The sequence below is a fragment of the Haliaeetus albicilla genome, chromosome 14, assembly GCF_947461875.1.
Source record: "Haliaeetus albicilla chromosome 14, bHalAlb1.1, whole genome shotgun sequence".
Classification (NCBI taxonomy): Eukaryota; Metazoa; Chordata; class Aves; order Accipitriformes; family Accipitridae; genus Haliaeetus; species Haliaeetus albicilla.
In genome coordinates, this window is record NC_091496.1 from 24554819 (window position 1) to 24575922 (window position 21104).

The 21104-nt window shown below is 38.0% G+C and overlaps 1 protein-coding gene across 7 annotated transcripts; it reads right to left on the bottom strand.

Annotated features, from left to right (window-relative positions):
* Positions 1-1831: 1831 nt before the first annotated feature.
* Positions 1832-20922, bottom strand: ASB15 (ankyrin repeat and SOCS box containing 15). Of its 7 annotated transcripts, none has more exons than XM_069801999.1 (11): positions 17044-17189; positions 14355-14428; positions 10982-11122; positions 9592-9644; positions 9363-9494; positions 8795-8953; positions 6477-6722; positions 5640-5811; positions 4690-5260; positions 3985-4138; positions 1832-2512 (listed from the first exon to the last, which is right to left on the bottom strand). In XM_069801999.1, exons 3-11 carry the CDS (start codon positions 11104-11106, stop codon positions 2340-2342), a joined length of 1785 nt encoding a protein of 594 aa, XP_069658100.1. In that variant the 5' UTR covers positions 11107-11122; positions 14355-14428; positions 17044-17189; the 3' UTR covers positions 1832-2339. The 7 variants fall into 7 exon arrangements, 6 of the variants coding, with proteins under 6 accessions (XP_069658100.1, XP_069658099.1, XP_069658101.1 ...); XM_069801998.1 differs by having other exon boundaries at positions 14320-14428; XR_011327778.1 differs by lacking the exon at positions 14355-14428 and adding an exon at positions 2619-2796 and having other exon boundaries at positions 2311-2512; positions 17044-17287.
* Between the last annotated feature and the right edge of the window lie 182 nt (positions 20923-21104).

Consider the following 21104-nt stretch of genomic DNA (forward strand, 5'->3'; position numbering starts at 1 on the left):
GCCATAAGCATAACATGGGGTAAACAGCTCCCTTTCCATGTCTATCTCGCCTTATATTCCATTTAAACCAAAGTCTTGCCCCTCCTGCCTCCATTCAGTTCACAGATGATTTGAAAGCATTAAAGATGCTTTCTCATAGTGTTGTATTTCCTTTAGCATCCAGTGGGGGGAAAAAGTCTTCAGTAAATAAACAACTTCAATGTTGAAGGACAGAAAAGCTTTAAAACAGCACTAGGCCACCTTCTATAACAGGCTACCAAACAAGAAAAAGAGCTCAGATGTGTTGTTTAAAAGATAAACACAGGAATATTATGTCTTTTTAGCTTACCTAATGATATTCTAAGGACTAGTTCATGATATTTTAAACACTTGGGGCAATGCTCTGTCCTAGAGCTGCATGCTTTGATGCCGCAGGCAATGTAACTATTGCCTGAGGCGTGTATAAAGTCCTAAATATAAACCTTGGCCCATGAACTAAAATTACTAATGGAATTTGGCTCTAGCCACAGAAAGGGTTTAAAATCTCCTGTCTAAAGCTCTATTTGATCATGTTTCCTTCGCTGGTTGCAGTATACTGTATCAGATACGTGACTACCCAGATTCTTGTGTTGTGGTCACTGTATTCATTAAAATTACCACTATTTAAGACATACTATTATTAAGCCTATATTTCTGTTTAGGAATTCCCACACAGAAATATCAGTTTATAGGTTATGCAGCATGCATGCATTTAGCCTGGTATGTCCAGGATGTTTTGGTCAGTGGACACTTGACTGTGGACAGCTGTGTTGGGTTCACCGGGGGCTCTGTGCTCAGGCCATGCCTGGAGTCACCAGTCACCCAGGGCATCCTCCTGTCAGGGGCCTGGCCCAGATGCCAGATACCTAGAAATTTTTCACAAGTGACCAAATTCCTCTTGTTCATCCTGGTCAAAATTTCTGGCAAAAAACCCAGAGGACATGTCTTGGAAAGCCAGATGAATAGTAGCCCTAGTGAGAGAAGAAGCAGTAATTAAGCCTTCTGTTCAACCCTCTACATGTCCCAGACCAGTAATTTTCACTCCTTCTATTTGCTCCTGTAAATCTGTTGTGAGGAAGGACAGAACCACAAAGGACTGATATAGCTGCCTTTGGAAGTGAAATTTACATCCCTGACTGAGGTTTTAGTAAGTTATGTATGACAATGATGTCCAGCAAATAAGGAGAATTTCTGAAGAACAGGGAGAGCCAGTGTAGGGAGCAGGGCAGAAGGATGCTTGAGCTGACCTTTGGTTTATGCGAGTGCGTGTATGTGTGTGATAACCAGCATCTCTCTTTAATTACATGTTTAGCTAAACTCTGACTATGCACTATGTAATCCTGACATCCACCAACTGAAATCTTTTCTGAATTTTGGGGGGTTTGGACTCTTTTTTGTCTTTTTTTCCCCCCAAGATGGAAGGGATGGTAGAATAGCAAAGGGAGTAAGCACAATCCACTTTTAATAGAGTAATTTAAAGAATATTTGATCAGATGTGTTTTTCTCTAGACATGCAGAAGCATACTGCCAAGTGCATCACAGCATGACTGAGGGCGTTGTTAAGTCTGGTCAAGAAGTGATCTGTCAAATCTCCGTAGGAAACATAATTAAAGTTATGACATTGCAACATGTCTCAACCAAGGGGATATGCTGCTCAATTTCCTGGTTTGTTCATCCATCAAAATCTACTCTTTCTTTATAACAGCCTACTTAAAGTCCCTCAAACTTTGCCAAGCATTAAAACATGCAGTACTGGCACACACACAAGTCGTACCTGGGAGCAAACACTTTGGAAAAACAGCTAAAAAGAATCTTTGAAGTGTTTGGACAATTTTATAATAGGACCATGATTTTCCAAGTACAAAATGTGCTACATTTCAGGCCAATTACATGACAGAGATGTGGATTTAGTGGTTTAATTTTCTTTGACAAGCTAAGTTAGACATTTATTTTCTTTTAGAGATAAATTAACGCTACAAACTGAGAGCAGCAATTGTATTTATCATCTTCATTGGGAAGTCCATCAGGAAAATTCTTCTTCTATTCTTTATTAATCTGAATTCCCATTTAAAGTGTACTGTTCTACATAATTATTATAGTGTCCTTATTCTGATTTTAGCCTACATTTAGATAGTACAATGTGTTTAAAACATGAGCTTTAATGTACTAGTTTGAAGAAAAATTTGTTCCCGTAAAAGAGCTATTAACAACAAATATCAGAATGTTGTGAATGTATATAAAGCACCAAGCAGCTCTTTAGCTAGTAGAAAATAGTGAGGAAATGAGTCAAACTACAGACAGTATGCAGGTATTTTTAAAAACTATTCTAAACATATCCCTTTTCCATACAGATCATATTCTTTATATAGGATATAGTTCTTGAGAACTGGTGGAAGTGGAAACTTCATCATGGATGACAGTTTCTGGAGTCTCCTTAACCCCAAGAGTTTACGTATTTTCAGACGACACAGATGTTTCAATGGGCGAGGATTATCTAAACATAATAGTGAGAGAGAAATAGTAGAAAAATTATTAATGACTGTAAGCCAGTTCACAATCCCAAAACTTGCTCTAATAAAATTCATAATAAAATCTATTACCTTGGGGCGTTATTATTTTGCCACTTCCGAATAAAATAGCATTCTTTTAACTTCAAAATTGTGATGATACATGCTGCTGCTATTAATCAAACTTCTTTCATCTGATATCTGCCTTTTTTTGTCTTACTTTTGGAAATATGCACACTGTACTCTGTCTCCAAGGCACCCATCTGAACACCTAAATGAGGACCTTATTTAGCATAATCAATGGCAATTGATGAATGGTCTCTCCTTTCCCTAGGTGCATATCTTAAAAATTGCATGTTGAGGCCAGCTGTGGCACCTTCCATTTCTGCTGTATCAGTAAGGCACCAGGACCAGAACTTACCATGCTTGGGCCTGCTCAGTCTTCTAAACAAATACTTCTTATCAGAATTTACATCAGTCAAAGAGCGCAGTTTAATGTAGTCTTCCTGAACATAAGGTACTTAAAATATCAGTAGTTAAGACTACCACATTATTTTGATGTTCCTGTGACACTAACAAAAAGGACTTCCTCTGCATTCCAGTGTAAAATACCAAAGCAAAATTAAATACAGGGTACCAGTTTTAAACATAAATATTTTGCTCTTTAACAGGTGATGTTAAATCAAATTCTATTTAAAATGGAAAAAAAAAAAGTCAAATAAAATTAATTTATGCAAAGAGAACATTCAATACATTCCCCAACAGATTTTTTTAAGTTAAGGTGGGTGAAACCTATTGCTGATGCCACCAATGGGGGAAGGTCCAGGCTAATGTGTAGAACTTCAAAAGTCAAGCATACATAAGAAATATTATTCAATTATGGTATTAGTAATTGCAACTCTAGATGTGTATCATGTAAATCGGAGTTAGGAAATGATGATACACAGACTGTGATGTTACATGCATTGTCACCACCCACCACCTTGAACATAGTGGGACCTAAAACATGCTCTTATGATAATCCTTGAACAATTAATAGACTTGAGAGATCAAGGGAGCAAAAAGAAGGATGGAAGTGTGAGCAATATTCCCCAATTACAAAAGCTGTGCCCCATAGCTGTGCAATGACTAGTGTCACATGGGTTAATAAGGAGTTTGAGAAGTACCTCAGTGGTCTTGGTTAACTAAAAGGGTTTCCCACACAACAGTGACATTCCTTATGAGATCAATTCTCACCAGGTGCATGTTTGCCGTATTCCAGTCCAATTAACTAATTTATGACCAGTGGCAAGAAGTAAATATCTGTCTCGATCTGAGGACTGGGTGACTGGCACAACCTGGTTCTTAGCTAGTACACATTTGGACTGCTAAAACACTTTGGATGAATGTCACCTGACATAAGCAATTAAAGTCCCCTATAATAAATCATAACATCATTAATTGGAAGTTAGATATTTACCCAATATCTGACGTATCTCTGTCCATTCTTTCTGTGTTTCTAAGACAAATTTAATTTTTGTGCATAGAGGAACATAATCCATGTAATCTATTAAAACACGAACCACTTTTCCTGCTAAATGTTTCAACCAAGGAACAGCAATAAAGTCACAGAACTGAAAGGGAAAACACATCATGTCATAATTTCAAAATCTGTGCAGAGGAATGCCAAAATAACACATTTTAAAGCAATTACACAAGATAATTTAAAGTATTAATTGATGCCTAGGTAGGTTACTTTAAAAGCCATTTTCTTCCATGCTTAACCTTGGCGATCCCTTAATTCATCTGGACGGGCCTGAAGGCCAATAATTATTATGACATTGCTATATTTGCAGCACTGTTTTGTTCAACAGCGATATCTCTTTGGAAACACATCTACTCCGTTGGTTAGGACACAAACAGGAATTCCAGAATCCTGCCTCATGATTTCCTAAAACTTCCTTCCTAAATCTCTAATATACGAACCCTAATCTAAAACCACTCTATGTACATAATTTTCTCTATCCCAGAGTAGAAAATGAAAAATGGCTGTTTTATTTTTAGGGTGTTTTAAAGAAGGATTTCGCCCGTATGTTAATCTTAATTCTGCACGATAATTTGGAATGTTTAAACCTAACTAATGAAAAGAGCACAGTGAAGAGAAGGAAGGAAGGTATGTATTTACTGGATTATCCTTTATTACAGAAGAAGTCCACCCAGGGAGAATCTCTTCTTCTGGAGTTGACCACACAAAAGAATTTCCAAAGATATCTTGATGCATACAGTCAAAACACATCTCCACATTATATCCGTGGTTGAGCAACAGCCTCAGCATCACCTCATCATTCAAAGCGTACTGAATGGCGCTGGGGAAATGCGTATCATTAACCAACATAAAGTAGCAATTGACATTTGCTCCGTAAGATAGGAGCAGCCTTACAATTTCATGGTTGCCAGCTCTCACTGCCACAAGAAGACAGTTTAAAGGATCCTTGTTTGGATTTGCCCCTGCTTTGAGCAGTATTTCAGTGCAAAGAATGTCATTGTTAGAAACAGCAAAATAAAGTGCGGTTTTCCTTTCATCATCGTAACTACATGAAATGTGTTCAGCCAAGAGAGTGTTGACATCAAAACCATTTTCAATGAGAAGCTCTACGCACTGCGAGTTCTGGCCATCTGCTGCTGAGTGAACAGGGCTTAACCCACTTTTCTGGATTGCGGTTTGGGATGTGACCGGAATGAGATACTTCAGGGCCCTAAGAAACAGTGAATAAAACTAGTTAGGCATCGCTTTCCTGCAGGAAGAAAATGACCCTTATCCAGCTATACGCTAAATCACCAGCTAGACTCTTTACACAAGAAGATCCAAACACAGAAACACCAGTTTTGAGCACTGTCAATAGGACCTTGTGTTTAAGTTGTTTCAGTGGTTTTCACTTAGTTCTAAGGAGTATGTTTTGCATTTTGCTTTGTTTATACTAAAAAACACTTGAAAGTTAATTCAAACTAATGCAACATAGGCATTTCTGAAATAGAAACGATCTATACATTTGCAAGTTTACCACAGTCGTCTTCAATGTGACCATGTGCCACACTGTATCTTAAAGAAAATGTAAAGTCCAAGCCCATACTCACAGGTAATGTCCCTCATAAGCCGCTTTGTGTATGGGAAGCAGTCCTGCCTTATTAGGCACATTGCCACTTCCTCCGTATTCCAAAAGAAGGGCTATGCAGTCTGGATTACCTCCTCCAGCTGCTTCAAACAGTATCGATGCACCATCATCTGCTAAGGCCTGGACATCTCCACCTTGACGGAGGATACAGAGTTTACAATTATATCCAAAGTGATTTGCAGATCATCAGAAAAACAAGCCCAGAGTACTTACCTCTTAATTTTCAGATGTATTTAAGTTAAAACTTTACTAAAACAAGAAATATTTCTTGTGGCAAATTTAAAACTCAAAGGCAAGAGTTGTACAGATACAAGTTCAAATGCTCACCTGAATGGGGTCTGCTTTGAACATACGTGTTGTAACTGAGGCTTTTCAAAATTCTGGCATATTTAAAAAATGCTTAATTTCATTAATTAATATCAATATAATTCTGTACAAGGAAGAAAGGAAAGCAGGAAGGGAGGAAGGGAAGGGAGGGAGGGAGGGAAGGGAAAGAGGGAGGGGAGTAAAGAGAAATAAAGAAGGGCAAGAAGGGCATGTATAGCAGTAAGTCCCTCCTTGACTGAAATAGATTGGTATCAACTCTGCCACTCCTCTCACATGCATTATGGAAACATGTAAGCATCACTCCAGTCTAGCAGGAACACTCATATATGCTTCCTTTCCTTCCAAGAAACCAAATCTTCTCATTCATCACTACTCTTTTTTTCCTTTTCCATGATGACCCTAAACCACCTCAGCAACCAGGCAAGATGCATGCCAGTGCAGAGGTGTATTTCCCTTTTACCTGACCACATACCTTTATGAAGAAGATGCTCCAGCACATCACAGTGACCATATTCAGCAGCAACACCTAATGGTGTCACTCCATATCCATCTTTAAGGTTCACATTTCCACCATTCTTCAGAAGAAGAGCAACAATGTCTTTGCGTCCCTGTTTTGCAGCTTCATGCATTGCTGACCAACGTTTTACGCATGGCTGGTGGATACTACAGTTGTGTTTAATCAGAGTGGATACCATTTCAAAAGAGCCCCTTCTTACAGCTTGAAGATATTTTAAAAAGGAAGAAAATAATACAATTACATTTTCAGGTATGTCGTCTTGAAACTTAGAGACATCTAAAAAGTTTAGAAAAGCTTTTCCTTGTGTAGTGATATGAGGAAATTGAAAAGATTTCCAGTCCTAGAAATTTGGGAATCCAATTTACTGGTAAACAAATGGTAATGTCAGCTGCTCGGGAAATCAAGGTAAACTGACACGAGCTGGAAAATATGCCAGTTTGGAGCATGGAGGGCAAAAGCAGCACCACTTCAATTCTGAGGAAGCAGAAGCAGGTGTATCACAAGGAAAAGCAACAATAAAATATGGTCCTTACTTCTAAAGTTGGGGCAAACATTACAGTGTCCCCAGAAAATTCCACTTGTGACCTTTGTCACCTGGTAACTCTAATCCTAGCGTGTACTCAGTGGCTGCTGTCAGCCAAAGTACAGTTGACATCTGTCATACTTAAAGGCTACGTTCTGCCCTTTTGAGGTTCCAGGTTTGAAATTTTCATGGATAACTACACCTGCAAATTATTTATATATAAAATAATGATCCTGAGTAAGAGCCTAATTTTATTTCTGAACTACCTTTTTGGAATAGATCTCTCCAATGACTGATGGGGCAGCTGAGGGAGATCAGCGTCCTAGGGTTTGCAAATTTAAGTTTTGTGAATGTCCCATTACACAAGTAAGAAGGTTTTTAAGAGGCAACAGTCTTCGTAATTATCCACAATTGCTTTGAAGTAGAGTATTACCAAAGGTACATGGAAGCAGAAATCATCCCACTAGATAGATACTTCAGCATTTACCTTTGTACTGAAGAGCCCTTTAATCCAGAGCTTTAAAATTAAAAGGAGTAACTAAATCATGAGCATCATCTATTAAGTGTTAAGCACCTGATCCTCTAGTTCACTGACACTAAGATTGGAATGTATGATGCACAACAATATTTACATCCACATTTTCAGTGCTAAGTGACAAAAAAACATAAAAAGCATCACATAAACAATACATAGCTGACAAATCTCATTTTCAGGAGTTTGTATAGATAAATATTTAGGAAAATAAATTGTCATTGTAAGGGGAAAAGACCCTTTTCATAAGCTCTAGTTAACTTCTTGCAGGATTCATTAAAAGCAAAGGCTGAAAATAGCTTAAAAGTTTCACAGACTTACAATTATTGCAAAGAGCTGAAATAACGCAAAGCAAGACACTGCAAAGGAACACTCTAGAAATGCCTCAGGGCCTTAAAATGTTAATACGGTAATCACATCTAATGAAAGTTAAAAATTCAGAGAACTGAATGTTCTAATACTGATAATTGTATTATATATTGTATTTTATTATATTGTATTAACTTCACAGATCGATTCTCTTCAGGAGAACAGACGTTCAGAAAGAATATTCAGACAGAATTCAACAGAAATTAGAAGTTAATATAGCTAAATTACTCATGTATAGTAAAGCTCATTTAAGTCTACCAATAGCATAAAATCTTCCAAAGAAATCATCTTTCTTTAGATTGGGGTATTACTTAGAAATGCAGTTGAAGCTTATTTTCAGTGCAAGCGGGGAGGGAAATGAGATGGGAGATTCTGCAATTGAAAATGCCTGCCTACTCCTGAAGAAATCATCTGATAAAACCAAAAATCTCCAATAACCTCCAGACCTCCAGAAAAAGCACATTCAAGTTAAAGCAACAGCTTATTCTTGTACCATACTTGTAGCTTAAGGTGCTCAAATAGGCCCAGGTTCATAAAGGTCTTATAGCACCTGAAGATACAGAGAAGATACCTTGAACAAAAAAATAGGTTCCATTTTCTTAGGAGCAGCTCAGCAATCACCTAAAGCATAAGGAGCACCTTTAAGATCAGCTCAGTGATCACCTAAAGCATCATGAATGTTGAACTGAATGTTGGGTACATTTCACCAAGTGCTGGGCATCTAGCTTCATCTAAAAAGATGACCAGCACCTAATCCGCACAAGCCAACAGGAGTACTCGGGTGAGTACTTAGTGGAGGGGAAGCGCTGCCATTCACTTTGCTTAAACCCAGGGAGAGGAAGCAATTACCGATAAGAAGTGGAGTTTCTCCTTTGTCATTTGTGGTATTAGGCCAAACACCTTTTTCCAGTAAAGTTCTTACATTTTCCACAAAGCCGGCTTTTGCTGCCAAAGTTAATGGTGTTTCTCCATCGCAAGTTTTGTATTCCCACATTGTTTTATAGGATGCTAGAGGTAAGAAAGTGAGAAAAAACAAAATTAAAGCACAAGGCTGTTAACACATACACATATCCTTAAATGCTAAGTCTTCAGGAAAATTACTTGTAATTATGTTTAACTTGACCTAACTAGCACTGTCAACCGCACTGAATACTGAACAGTAACTTTTGCTCCATCTGTAGGTTTCTGAATGAAACATTAAAAACTGTCCAAGTTCTTTGCTGGTGTAAACTGATGCAACTTTCCCAAAAAGAAAATTTGCCTGAATATTTAAACAACATAAGCAAGACGCTCCATGGAGGATTTGATCATATCTTTTTTAGTAAACAGTTCTAGCTTGTTGTTGTGGATGGCTGCTTATTGCTCTATGTTTCTTTGCTGCTCCCTTTATCTTGTGGGATATTTTTACCTTACTCACCATCTAAAATGACTTCAAGTATTTGCTGAATTGGCTGAGCTGCAGCCTCATGTAGTGGAAACCACCCTCTTTCATCAGCTTCATCCAAAGCATATTTCTGTTTCACAAGTTCTTGGAGCCCAAACACTTGACCTTAAAAAAATCCAACAGATAAATAAGATGCACTTGGAAAAATAATATAAGGGAAGTCCAGTTTTGCAAAGGGGCTATTTTATTTTAGGGTTTTTACCTTGCTTTATGGATGTTACAATTTTCCTGTTTTCCTCACTAGGTGGTACAAAACTATCCAAAAAAGACCAGAAAATAGTAAATATAAAAAAAAAAAGTAGATGCATTATATTATTTATTCAATACTTTCCATTAGTTTCTCATCTGAGCCAACTTTCCTTTGAATACATCAACGACAATCTTGATGAACTTTGTGACTTCCTAAGTTACACCTGTACTATGGACCTTCAGGGTATCCAAAGTTCTTGAGTTAGGTGCAATTTCTGCTGCAGGCTGACCTTATACATCTCCTAATTTAGTAAAGAATTCTGATGTGGACTAAAAAGCTGTATTTGCCCCACACTACAGAAATGAGCCCTTCAGATTCAGAAGCCTTAGACAGCGAATGAGAATGTGATGGTGTCAGAATGTCAATATTCGATAATGAAGGAGAGTTTGATGATATTCATGGTACCATTTTCCCTGAAAAAGAGTTGTAATGTTTTTACCAATATCATTTAAACCTCCATAAGATGGAATTTAAATGCTGGTGCCTGCTAGTTCCTTGAGATAGTTTGGTGATAAAAGAGTATTAAAAAATAGATGAGATTTAATAAAAAAGAAAAGCAGCCAAATAACAAGAGTACCCAGTGGCTCTGCTGAGAGTCTTCAGTGAAAAGGGAGATTCCAGTCCTACAACAGGAGCCCCGTGAGGACCCAAACCTTCATGAGATCCCACAGGAAATAAGGAAAGGTTAACAGTCTCCCAAGACTCAGAGTTCTACATCTTTCCATTTTAGACAGCGCAATCTACAAAATGTATTTACAGGATTATTGCCGAAGAACTTCTATTAAGAAAAAGTTCAGCTTTGTTTGAGACATACACATTTCAGTGAGACAGTAAATGGCCTGAAAAGCTAAGGGAAGTATTAGTTTAGCCAAGTGAATCTCATCTCCCTAAGCTCTCATCACCCCACGTAGCGCAGCGGAGGTCTACATTTCCTAATCACAGGAACCACTCTTAACATTAATGTCACATATGAACCCTTGCTGGAACACACCTGTGGGTTTTTTGTTGTTGTTCTGGTTTGGATTTTTCTTGTACGCGTATGTATCCGAGTGCACAGGGGAAGACTGGGACATTGTTACAATTTCAGGGCAGTCAGATTACTAACAAATCCAAATTTATCGTCTCTAAAGTTTGAGGGTTTAGAAACATTTGAGAAAAACAAAATCAGCATTTCTATTTTGTTTAATCTTTTCAAGCATTGCTTCAGACAGTGCTTCACTGAGAAACAGGCATAATACCCAAACTAAGAACTGTTTTAAGCATGATATAAGGCACTAAATATCAATGTCTCAAAACACTGTTAAAACATGGCATCTCTTAACACATCTGGAATTGACAGTACCTGTCATTATAGGTGGAAGACACTGGTGGTTTGGCCCCATTTGATTCTTGAATGCTAAGCTGTATGGCATACTCAGTGAGCAGATCTTCAACTAAATCTTCTCTTTCCTCCATCATTTTTATCATGAGCTATAATGATGAGCTATTTTGAAATACACACAAAAATATACTGCTGAGGATCATATCTTGCTTAAGGTATTTTTTACAATAAAATCAGGTGTTTCCATAAATTTCTTTTAATTTAATATTGTTTTGGTGAGTTTACTCCTATTTAAAAATGATAAAATTCCTGTTTAAAAATGGATAGAAAACAACCCTGGAAATATTTAGTACTAGACATGCCATTTAGGAAAAGTCTTTTAATTGTTCACATGCTACATTTGTCATCTACCGACAAATACTGGACAATCTGTGAGCCATAAAAGAAACTTTTCCTCTTTATAAAGCTGTGGTAATCAAGTCAGTGAATATGCTATTTCCACACAAGCATGAATAATGAACAGTAAACAAAGTTATCACCTCATGAAAGATTCCTATCAAACACAGGTATTCACAAGGAATTCATAAACATAAAGCACAAACACATATACATTTAAAAACTATAGACACAAAAAAGAGAAACACTCAAATTGTTTGAGAATTACTTACAGAAAGGGCCTGCATTTCGGAATGAAACACGTGACCAGTTCTAAGGGTGATCACACATTGTACTTATTCAGGATTTACACAAACATCACATTATTTCAGAGAAGCTCTGAACTAACTTGACTCTCTAGCATGGGGAAAGACCTTTTTTTCCTGCTTCCTTCACCCGGCGTGGTACTGGAAGCAGATACAAGATGGATCCACCAGCCAGTGCCGTTTGGAGACAGGATTTTAGCAAAAGCCCACAGCATGTGACTACAGTTTAGATGGTGACACATCATCCCGTTCTGAATTCAGAAGAATTTTACTATCTTAAAACACTTAAAGGGGGGCTTATAAGAAACATGGCGACAGACTTTTTAGCAGGACCTGTAGCAATAGGACAAGGGGTAAAGGTTTTAAACTAAAAGAGGGTAGATTCAGACTAGATATAAGGAAGAAATTTTTTATGATGAGGGTGAAACATAGGCACAGGTTGCCCAGAGAGGTGGTAGATGTCCCGTCCCTGGAAACATTCAAGGCCAGGTTGGACGGGGCTCTGAACAACCTGATCTAGTTGAAGATGTCCCTGCTCATTGCAGGGGGTTGGACTAGATGACCTTTAAATGTCCCTTCCAACCCAAACTATTCTATGATTCTATGAAAAGTTTTCAGCTGTAAACCTCTATTCATTTCTCCTCTCCTGGAGCTGGATGGGGATGTTTTCTCAAATAAAAAAAAATAAGGGATTTGAGAGAGATGATACCAAATGCAAAACCCACTTTATGTTAATATGATAATGTACAAGATTTTGGACTTCACAGACAGGTCGTTGTACAACAAAACATTACAATGTTCTTGTGTCATTAATTATCACTTCTAAAGATCATTAATATATTTAACCCCCTCCCCAACAAACAACCACAAACACTTGCAAATCTTGCTTTATTTTTACATTGCCAAAGCACAGTCTATCAAAGCAGACTAAGGACTTCGGAGTCTCTGCACTAATCCTGCAGTCATGAAGTTTAATGGACATTCACAGGAGTTCGGTACACAAGCCTGGGTGATGGTCAAGCCATGCCAGCTATTATATTCAAGGTGTGAGATTAGTTGGAAGGCTCAGCGGATTAGTAACAGAGAATCTCAAACCTTTTAACTATAGTCATCAGCTTAAATTCAGCCTGCTCATATCACCAACTTTAACTGTGGCTTACGTTCACTATGCTTTTTGCCAGTGACATCACATCAGCCAAACACTTTGCTAGTAAATTGTAATTGGAAGATCAGGAATGTTGCTCTTTACAACATCTTGCTGTAGGTTCTTGAAGTGTAAAATGTAGTATGTATCTATAGTAAAAGATACGTAAGGAACAAAAACTTAATATATGCCTATCAGTATCTACCTAGGTTTTTACAAGTGGGCTTTGGGTTTTGCCAAAGTTTCTTTGTTTGATTCAGTCTTGGCGGCTTAACACATTTGTCCTGTAATCAGACTGGGGACACCAGATGTTGAATTATTTTTTAAAAAAGTTTTAGACTATTACTCCCACAGCTCACAGTGTACTGTACAGAATGCTTATCATCATCAAAGTGTTGCACAAATATTAAACAATTATACTGAGCATCTGTTGTATGTTTCTCACAGAATGATTGTTGTGGATGTCGTGGTTTAACCCCAGCCAGCAACTAAGCACCACACAGCTGCTCACTCACCGCCCGCCCCAGTGGGATGGGGGAGAGAATTGGAAGGAAAAAGGTAAAACTCGTGGGCTGAGATAAGAACAGTTTAATAGAACAGAAAGGAAGAAACTAATAATGATAATAATAACAATAACAAAACAACAATACTAATAAAAGTATTGGAATATACAAAACGAGTGATGCACAATGCAATGGCTCACCACTCACAGACTGATGCCCAGTTAGTTCCCGAGCAGCAATCCACCCCTCAGGCCAACTCCCCCCAGTTTATATGCTAGACATGACATCACCTGGTATGGAATACCCCTTTGGCCAGTTTGGGTCAGCTGCCCTGGCTGTGTCCCCTCCCAACTTCTTCTGCCCCTCCAGCCTTCTTGCTGGCTGGGCGTAAGAAGCTGAAAACCACTTGACTTAGTATAAACACTGCTTAGTAACAACTGAAAACATCAGTGTGTTATCAACATTCTTCCAGCTACAAGAAAGAAAATTAACTCTATCCCAGATGAAACCAGGACAGTAGGATGTCCTAGTCATTTTGCAAATAAAGAAGGAATGTTGTAGAAATTTGGAGGCCATTTTCTGAAAATGATCTGCGAGGGAAAGTGCTAACCAGATTTCTTTTTAGACTAATTTCTGCATTATTCCCATAAATAATAAGTCAATCGAAGTACTGCAGCCAATATTATAATCCCATCCACAAATACTTTACTACTCAGTATGTTATGATAAAGCTTGCAAACCAAAATTAAATCAGTAAGGGCTTAGAGTCAGATTGACTCAGAAGCTAAAGGTCTCTTGGATTCAGATTCCCACATAATGCAGTTTTCCACCTCTTTCAATATGTACTGGAACGATGTCCCAGGTTTTTAACTGCAAGGATGGACAATCTGAAGGAAAGTGGAAAAAATCTCCACTTCAGTTCCATTTTCTTTGAAGGAAAAATATACAACTTTGGTCTCAACTGCTGCCTCTGACTGCAAAAAAACCTTCCACATATTAAAAAATACTCATGGACACATTTTCTTTTGGGGCTTAGAAGAACAGACCTTTATGTTGTTCCTAAGAGACAATGCTTTTCTGAAGGGTTCTCTGTTCCTTCCTTCTAAGTCTCCAACCAAGGCTTCAGTGTAACAGTCCAAAAGAAATTTTCACACATAAGTTAGACTGATGAACTGGTCAGCACAATGCAGACACCCATATCAAAATCTTTCACATACTACCTAATGTTGAATCTGCTGCACATCATATTAATGCTTAGAAGTTCTCAAAGTTATGTTTTGGCATACTGAAGTTTAGGTAGAACTTCTCATGCAAAAAAGATTTCTGACATCCTGTTGGACAGTATGGACAAGATGAACTTCTCTGTAATTCTAAAAACCAATGATAACAATGTTCTGAAACTCTTATGATCAAAACAAGCTTATGAAAGCTATCAAGTTTGTTGCAGCAAAAAGAAATTAATAAGAAATTGTTCTGTTTTTTTTTAAAATATAGTTTGCTTTATGCAGAAAGGGAAGTATCCCATGTCAAACTTTCCAGGTGTAATACAAAATATAGCAACTTCAAAAACCTACAAAGAACAAAGCAGCTGACCATCTTTTTTTCTAAATGCTGCCACAGGTTTCTTATTAACCAGAATATAAGATTTTCATCATCAGTAAGGCCATGAAACTGACCCTCTCTTCCTCATCTCTTGTTGGCAATGCACTTTGTTGACAGGCAGGAGAATTCTGAGTCGAGGTTCTTTTTTGCGTTTATCTTCATGTTTTCATAAACGCTTTTCTAATTCTGATGGCACTTTAAAGCTTCCATCGTTTAACCCACAAATATACACTGTTCTGAAGACTGACAAGCCTTTTAGACAACAAAGATAAAATCTCTTTTGTATTAGCAGTTTTAGAAGTGTATATCAATAAACATATCTACAACCTCTTCCTGCCATTAGCTAAACGGAAAGTACATTTTGGAATAAATTTACATTTCACTGGCAGCTGGGAGGTGCTCCTAATGAGACTAAACAGTCAATTTACATAAGATAATTTATTAAGGAAAAATGTGTAACATTCATAATCTCGTTTCCTCCACAAGATCTTAAAGGCAAACAGAAACTACCTTCCCTTTCTTCAAACCTTTCGTTCTGAAAACCCTCCATTTGAAGACTTCATGCCATAACTAAAATTTTTGAAGCATCTTTTTAATGATTCATGATCACCCTACCAGATCCACATGGATGGACCTTCATGCCCTGCAAGCCCTACTGAAGTTGCTGTTCTTAGGGGAATTGAGACTGAAAATTATTATATTACAGCCCATCATATTATATTTACCCTGGAGCCTGAACCAAAAAGACTCCTGAAGACTTATACAGGCCTTAGATTAGACCCTCACATTGCAAACTCTCTGAAAAAAAGGCTGTCTTGGTATACTGCAGTATCTTTATGAAGGTGTTCACATATGATTTAGTCCTGTGAGGTGATCAATACCCTTCAATGTCACTGATTCCAAGAAGAGTTAAAAGCACAGAGCATCTTGCAGGACAGTGATTTAGTAAGAAAATCCTTTTATTCTCAGAAAAAAAATTATTGCCTTTCTACCTCCCCTTTATCTCCAAAAGATTAGAGGAAGAAATCAGTTTACAGGTCATCATAGAAACTTGTTTCTTTCCTCTGGTCATATAACTTTCATACCCATTTGGTCAACTATCTATCTCCTGGTTTGCTGTATTCCCCAGAACTGATTATGCCACAGGCAACACAGAGTTCTGTTCGAACACAGACTTAACCAGAAGGGTCTCAGATGAGCAGTGTTTCAGAATTGTTGTGTGTACTGTTTTCAAATTACCTTATCTCCCCCAAATTAATAATGTATTATAAAATGAGAAAGTTAGTAAGGTAGCAAGTGACTGTGACATGGTAAAGTAAGTATAAGGCAAACAGCTCACCACAGCACAAGTGCTGGACACATTGCCAGGGGTCTATACGTGCTTTGAGAGCCCGATTTGCTATATCACTGCTGGTAATACGCTGTGCTGAGGTGACAAGGTCCGACTGAAGTGTGGATCACAGTGGAATTATAACAGCATGGCTGGTACACTGAGTAGCAGCAGAGACATCCCTGCTACATTACGTGATGTGGCAATGAAAAGGCTAAAAAGCTCAGCAGCAAAATCTCCTTCCATGTAGCTATGGAAGTTTCACAATTACCAGACCCAGGCACTAGATCACTAGAAATAATTGCAAATGCTTACTCTAAACAATATCTACTTTTTGTATTACCAAGAATATTTGTCTTAAACAACATTTTGAGTAGTCTAGTATTTTTGTCTATTTATGCCTGAAAAATTAGGTATTAATTCTTGCTGTTTTCCTTAAAAAAGAAAGTTTTGCTCTTAAGTTACCATTTTTTAATTGAAAAAAATCTGAACTACTTGCTAATCACAGAAGTTGCATGTTTCCTTAGAAAGAAGTGTTATCAAGCGTTCATCACTTTTAAACACATAGGTATAACGTTAAAGTTATGTGAGTGTTAATGTTATTCTAATTTCTTATCCTTAAAATAAACTAGACAATCCTAGCTTTGCTCTCTATAAATAGAAGGCCCTTAGGCATGCAAAGAGGTTATTCATAGCAATAAAATAATTAATAGCAGTCTAAATTTGGACTCAATCTATTAAATATTACAGTTTTAAACCATTTCTCTGTTAGTCTAATTGGCGAGCATACCATATATTCTCACCTTTTCAACCCATTATCTTGCCACTGTTACTCTGGGGCCTGCATTTTGAACAGCCAGGAATGGTGCCCTGCAAGCTGATGTGTCCTGTGATACTTCTAAAATTAAATACGCAGTTGCTAGATAAATTAAGGTCTGACCTTGTACAACTGTAACACAAGCAGACTCGACCCACAGGAAAGTATTACACATGACTTCTCTAAAATCTTGTCAAATGTAACACGAGGTTTGGATGGTATAATAAGATTATCTGTGCCCTCATTGGTTCAACAACTCTCATTAAGAAAATAAATTATTTGCTAATTTAGTCTCAAGGGCTACATTAACAAAATCTGGTAACATATTTACATAAATTAAAACAAATCTGAGAACGTTTAGCCTTTAACTAGTTGTAGATCCCGCCATATTACATCACCAAACACTAATCTCTCTCTCAGGCTGATACGATGCAAAGCTTTATACAGTCAATGACAGCCAATTATAGTACTTACTTGACTAGATTTAATAACTTGAAATTGAACAAAGAAGCAGGGGGCACAGCACCACAGAGAGCAGTGATGCAAAAGCAGAATAACCCAAGAGTAACATCAAGAATAGCAGTACCCAGCAAGTTAAATCACAGGCATAGGATGAGGAAGAAGCTGGGTACATATCACTGATGCAATACCTCTGTATTGTTTTAGTTTTAACCAGTTAGTTACTATCTTTATCCTAAATTAACAGACAATAAGGGAACAAAACAAACTGAAACAAACTTCCAACTTATCTTTAATTGTTCTGATGAAATGAAATTGTACACTGTGAACTCTTCCACACCCCGTGATACACTTGCATTTATAGAACCATAAAACTGTAACCTTAACTAAGGCACTACATGCATCTCATGTTTGGACACAAGATCAAGAAAATCATTTAATGATGATAAATAATATTCACTGCAACTTCTTTTGCCAGAGTGACCTAAGTAAGTGTGGCGAGCCTCCAAAAAAACAGTACAACAGAAGCACACAGGACAGTGCCGAGACTCTGCTCTACTGTTAGCTAAGAGATGATAAGAACAGAAATATATTCTTATACAATTAAAAAAAGTATCCAAAATATGTATTTATAATCTATGTAAAGAAAACAAATGTTTAAATTGCTTACCTTGAGTTCTTTCATTTCCTTTACATAACCAAGACACTATAAGAACTAGTACATATCCACATTACGAGGATCACTTTTCAGATATTTTTAATAATATTTTGCATTGCTATGTAAACAGTATCTGATTCTGCTCTTATGTTGTTACTAGGCATAAATCCATCAGTCAATTATGTTCCATACATGTAAAGCCAGAATAAATAAGACTCTTGTCCAGATATCAAATCATACTGCAATTTGCAAGACTTCACAGCAAGATAAATTCATTGGTGAGACAGAAAAGGGAAGAGAAGTCACAGCTATAGCAAGGCCTTCTTAGGGTGCCTACACCGTTCATTAAGACACAGGATAATACTAAGACTCCCCAGTGTTAAACAGATAATAAACTGTGAAATGCTATGTGGGTGGTTTGGGGTTCTTTTTTTTGGTTTGTTTTCAAAATCAGGTAATTATTGAATGTACTCTAATTCTCATGTCTTGGAGTTGTTATATTTTAAAATAAATTATGTACTGAAAAAGAGTTTGGCAATTTGGGGAACCTCCTACTGTATCACTTCTGGATTGATTTCATGAACTGTCTCATCAACACGGCTTACTATTTTTTACTCTTTGTCCGAGGACGTGGCAAGGACACCTACATGCTTGGGATGTCTAAACAGAGAGTTAGAACTACTGTTTGAATGACACTAACTGAGCTAATTTGGCTAAAGAAGATCACCAGGCACAGAACAATTCATGCTGTGGTTGGTTAGTGTAATCAGGAGATAGACCATCTGGTTGAACCATCACAGAGAAGGAAGAATGCAGGGACGAGCCAGTAAAAAAGGCAGAAATTTTAAAAGAATGTCATTTTGATAGGAAAGAGATATTCTCAGTGCCTTGGAAAGAACCCCAGGTCTCTCTGATGCAATCTCAAAGAACACTCAGAAGTGAAGAAGCACAAACTGTGAATTCTGAGATAAACTGTATTAGTCACTTTGCTTTAGTCATGGAATAGCGGTAGTGCATGTCTTTCTTATTAAAAGACTGGCTTTCAGGTAGAACTCTATGATATTCTGAAACTTGGTTTGTTGGGTTTGCTTACCAGTTATGGAAAACAGGAGCTCAAGAGCAGGCCAAAGGAATTACAAAGAAAAATTTGCCCACAATAAATACAATATAAAGTTACAACACAATTATTATCAAATCCTTCTATGCAAAACTCACCCTTTAAATTAGCAGCTAGGCCATAAAGACTTAATATGAGGACAACTGGATCTTCAAATGAACATCATGTTTATCTCCACCAATAACTTAAACTGTCTTTTTATTGCTCTTTTCTCCCATTCTATCTCAAGCCCCTTAATTAAGTTTTCTATTTTCTGTCAGTATTTTACAAGGTTTTTTTGCTTTATTAACCAATCACATTAACTCAGAAATTACCTATTTGCCATATGCTATTACAGTGATCCTTATTTTTTAATCTGCAGTTAGCTACTTTTAACACGATTTCTTGGTCAAACCAATTTCACAGCTAAAATTCATAGAAGGTATATGCATGCTTTGGCTTATTAAACAAATTCCAGCATACTTGTGTATATTCTCTGAAGTAGAAAATTATCAGCCTCAGGAAGACTTGACTGATAAATACATGCACATACAACCCTTTAATATGATAATTTTGCTAAAAATATATAATATTCTGTTTATAAGCTTCTGCGTTATTTTTAACTTAGACCCTATTCCCAGGCATAAAAATGCTTACTGTTACACACTGCACCAGTTATCAATCGGAAAGTATTTATTTTTTATACATATGTTGCAGAAAACTAAAAGTCATGTACTAGAAACATCTGCAAATGCTAAACACGTTTCATGAAAGAATGACAGAAGCTGACACATACTTGAATCACATCTACTACACCAAAATCTCACCTTGAGTGGACATACACAGCTTAATTTCAAAGTAAACTCACACAAAACTGCTCTCAGCAGCAAGCAAACATACTTCTGAAGCTTTAAGACTTGACACAGTTGTTTTGACTTATGAAAGGGAGCTTTGAAATCAACTCTGAAGCTTGGACTAAGCTTGGACTCAGCAAACCATTTTGGAAAAAACAAGTGAAAAACTGCAAACCTGTAACAGTTCTGAGAACTCATTACTAGCAGTTAGTTAGCTATCACTTAGCAAAAATCTGTTGATTTCAAGTACTGTCATCAGCCACACAGAACACATCAGCCAGGTGCATAGTGCATCTTTACTAGAAACGTGCTGGAAATCTAAATGCAACATACAGCACCTACTTCTGTCTGATGCATTCCTAGTAACAAATCTTTCAATGGAGCATTCCTTATTCAGAACTGCTAAGGTCTGCAAATTGATCATAAGCTGTCATTAGCAATTCCATGTAGGAAACTTCACTAACAGGACACATGTTCATATTTAAAAGGGGATATTCAAATCTACGTGTAACTGCAGCAAATCATGGCCTGTAATGTACTGCTATAGCACAACCAGGCCACCTAAAAGCGCTGGGCTCCAAAACCTGGGCTGCCTTCGGATCAGACACCACTCCTGAGCAAACACTGCAGGTGGGCCGGCCCGTGGTGGTTTCAGGGCCAGGGATCTGAGAGACCAGGCCTACCAGCCTCTCTCCCCATACAGGCACAAGCCGCGCCGGCGAGGCCAGGCCAGCCCCAGCAAGACTGGGCAGCCGGGCGCCGCACAGGCGGCAGCCCCGCCTCCCCTCCCTGCGGCTCCACAGCAACGGCCTAGCCGCCTACCCCCCACAGCGGCCGCCACGCCACACAGACGGGCTTTCTTCAGAGGGGGAGACTCCGCCGGGCTGGGCCGGGCCGCTGCCAGCCTCCCGCGCCCCCGCCAGCCTCCCGCGCCCCCGCCTGAGCACGAAATGGCGGCGAGCACCGTCCCGGGCAGGGCC

Coding starts and splice junctions, on each gene's coding strand:
- ASB15 (XM_069802000.1), bottom strand. CDS start 11,106: ATGATAAAAATGATGGAGGAAAGAGAAGATTTAGTTGAAGATCTGCTC. Junction 6,723..8,794: donor AGAAACTCCACTTCTTATCG/GTAATTGCTTCC, acceptor AATATCTTCAAG/CTGTAAGAAGGGGCTCTTTT. Junction 5,812..6,476: donor GGAGCATCTTCTTCATAAAG/GTATGTGGTCAG, acceptor TCCTCCGTCAAG/GTGGAGATGTCCAGGCCTTA.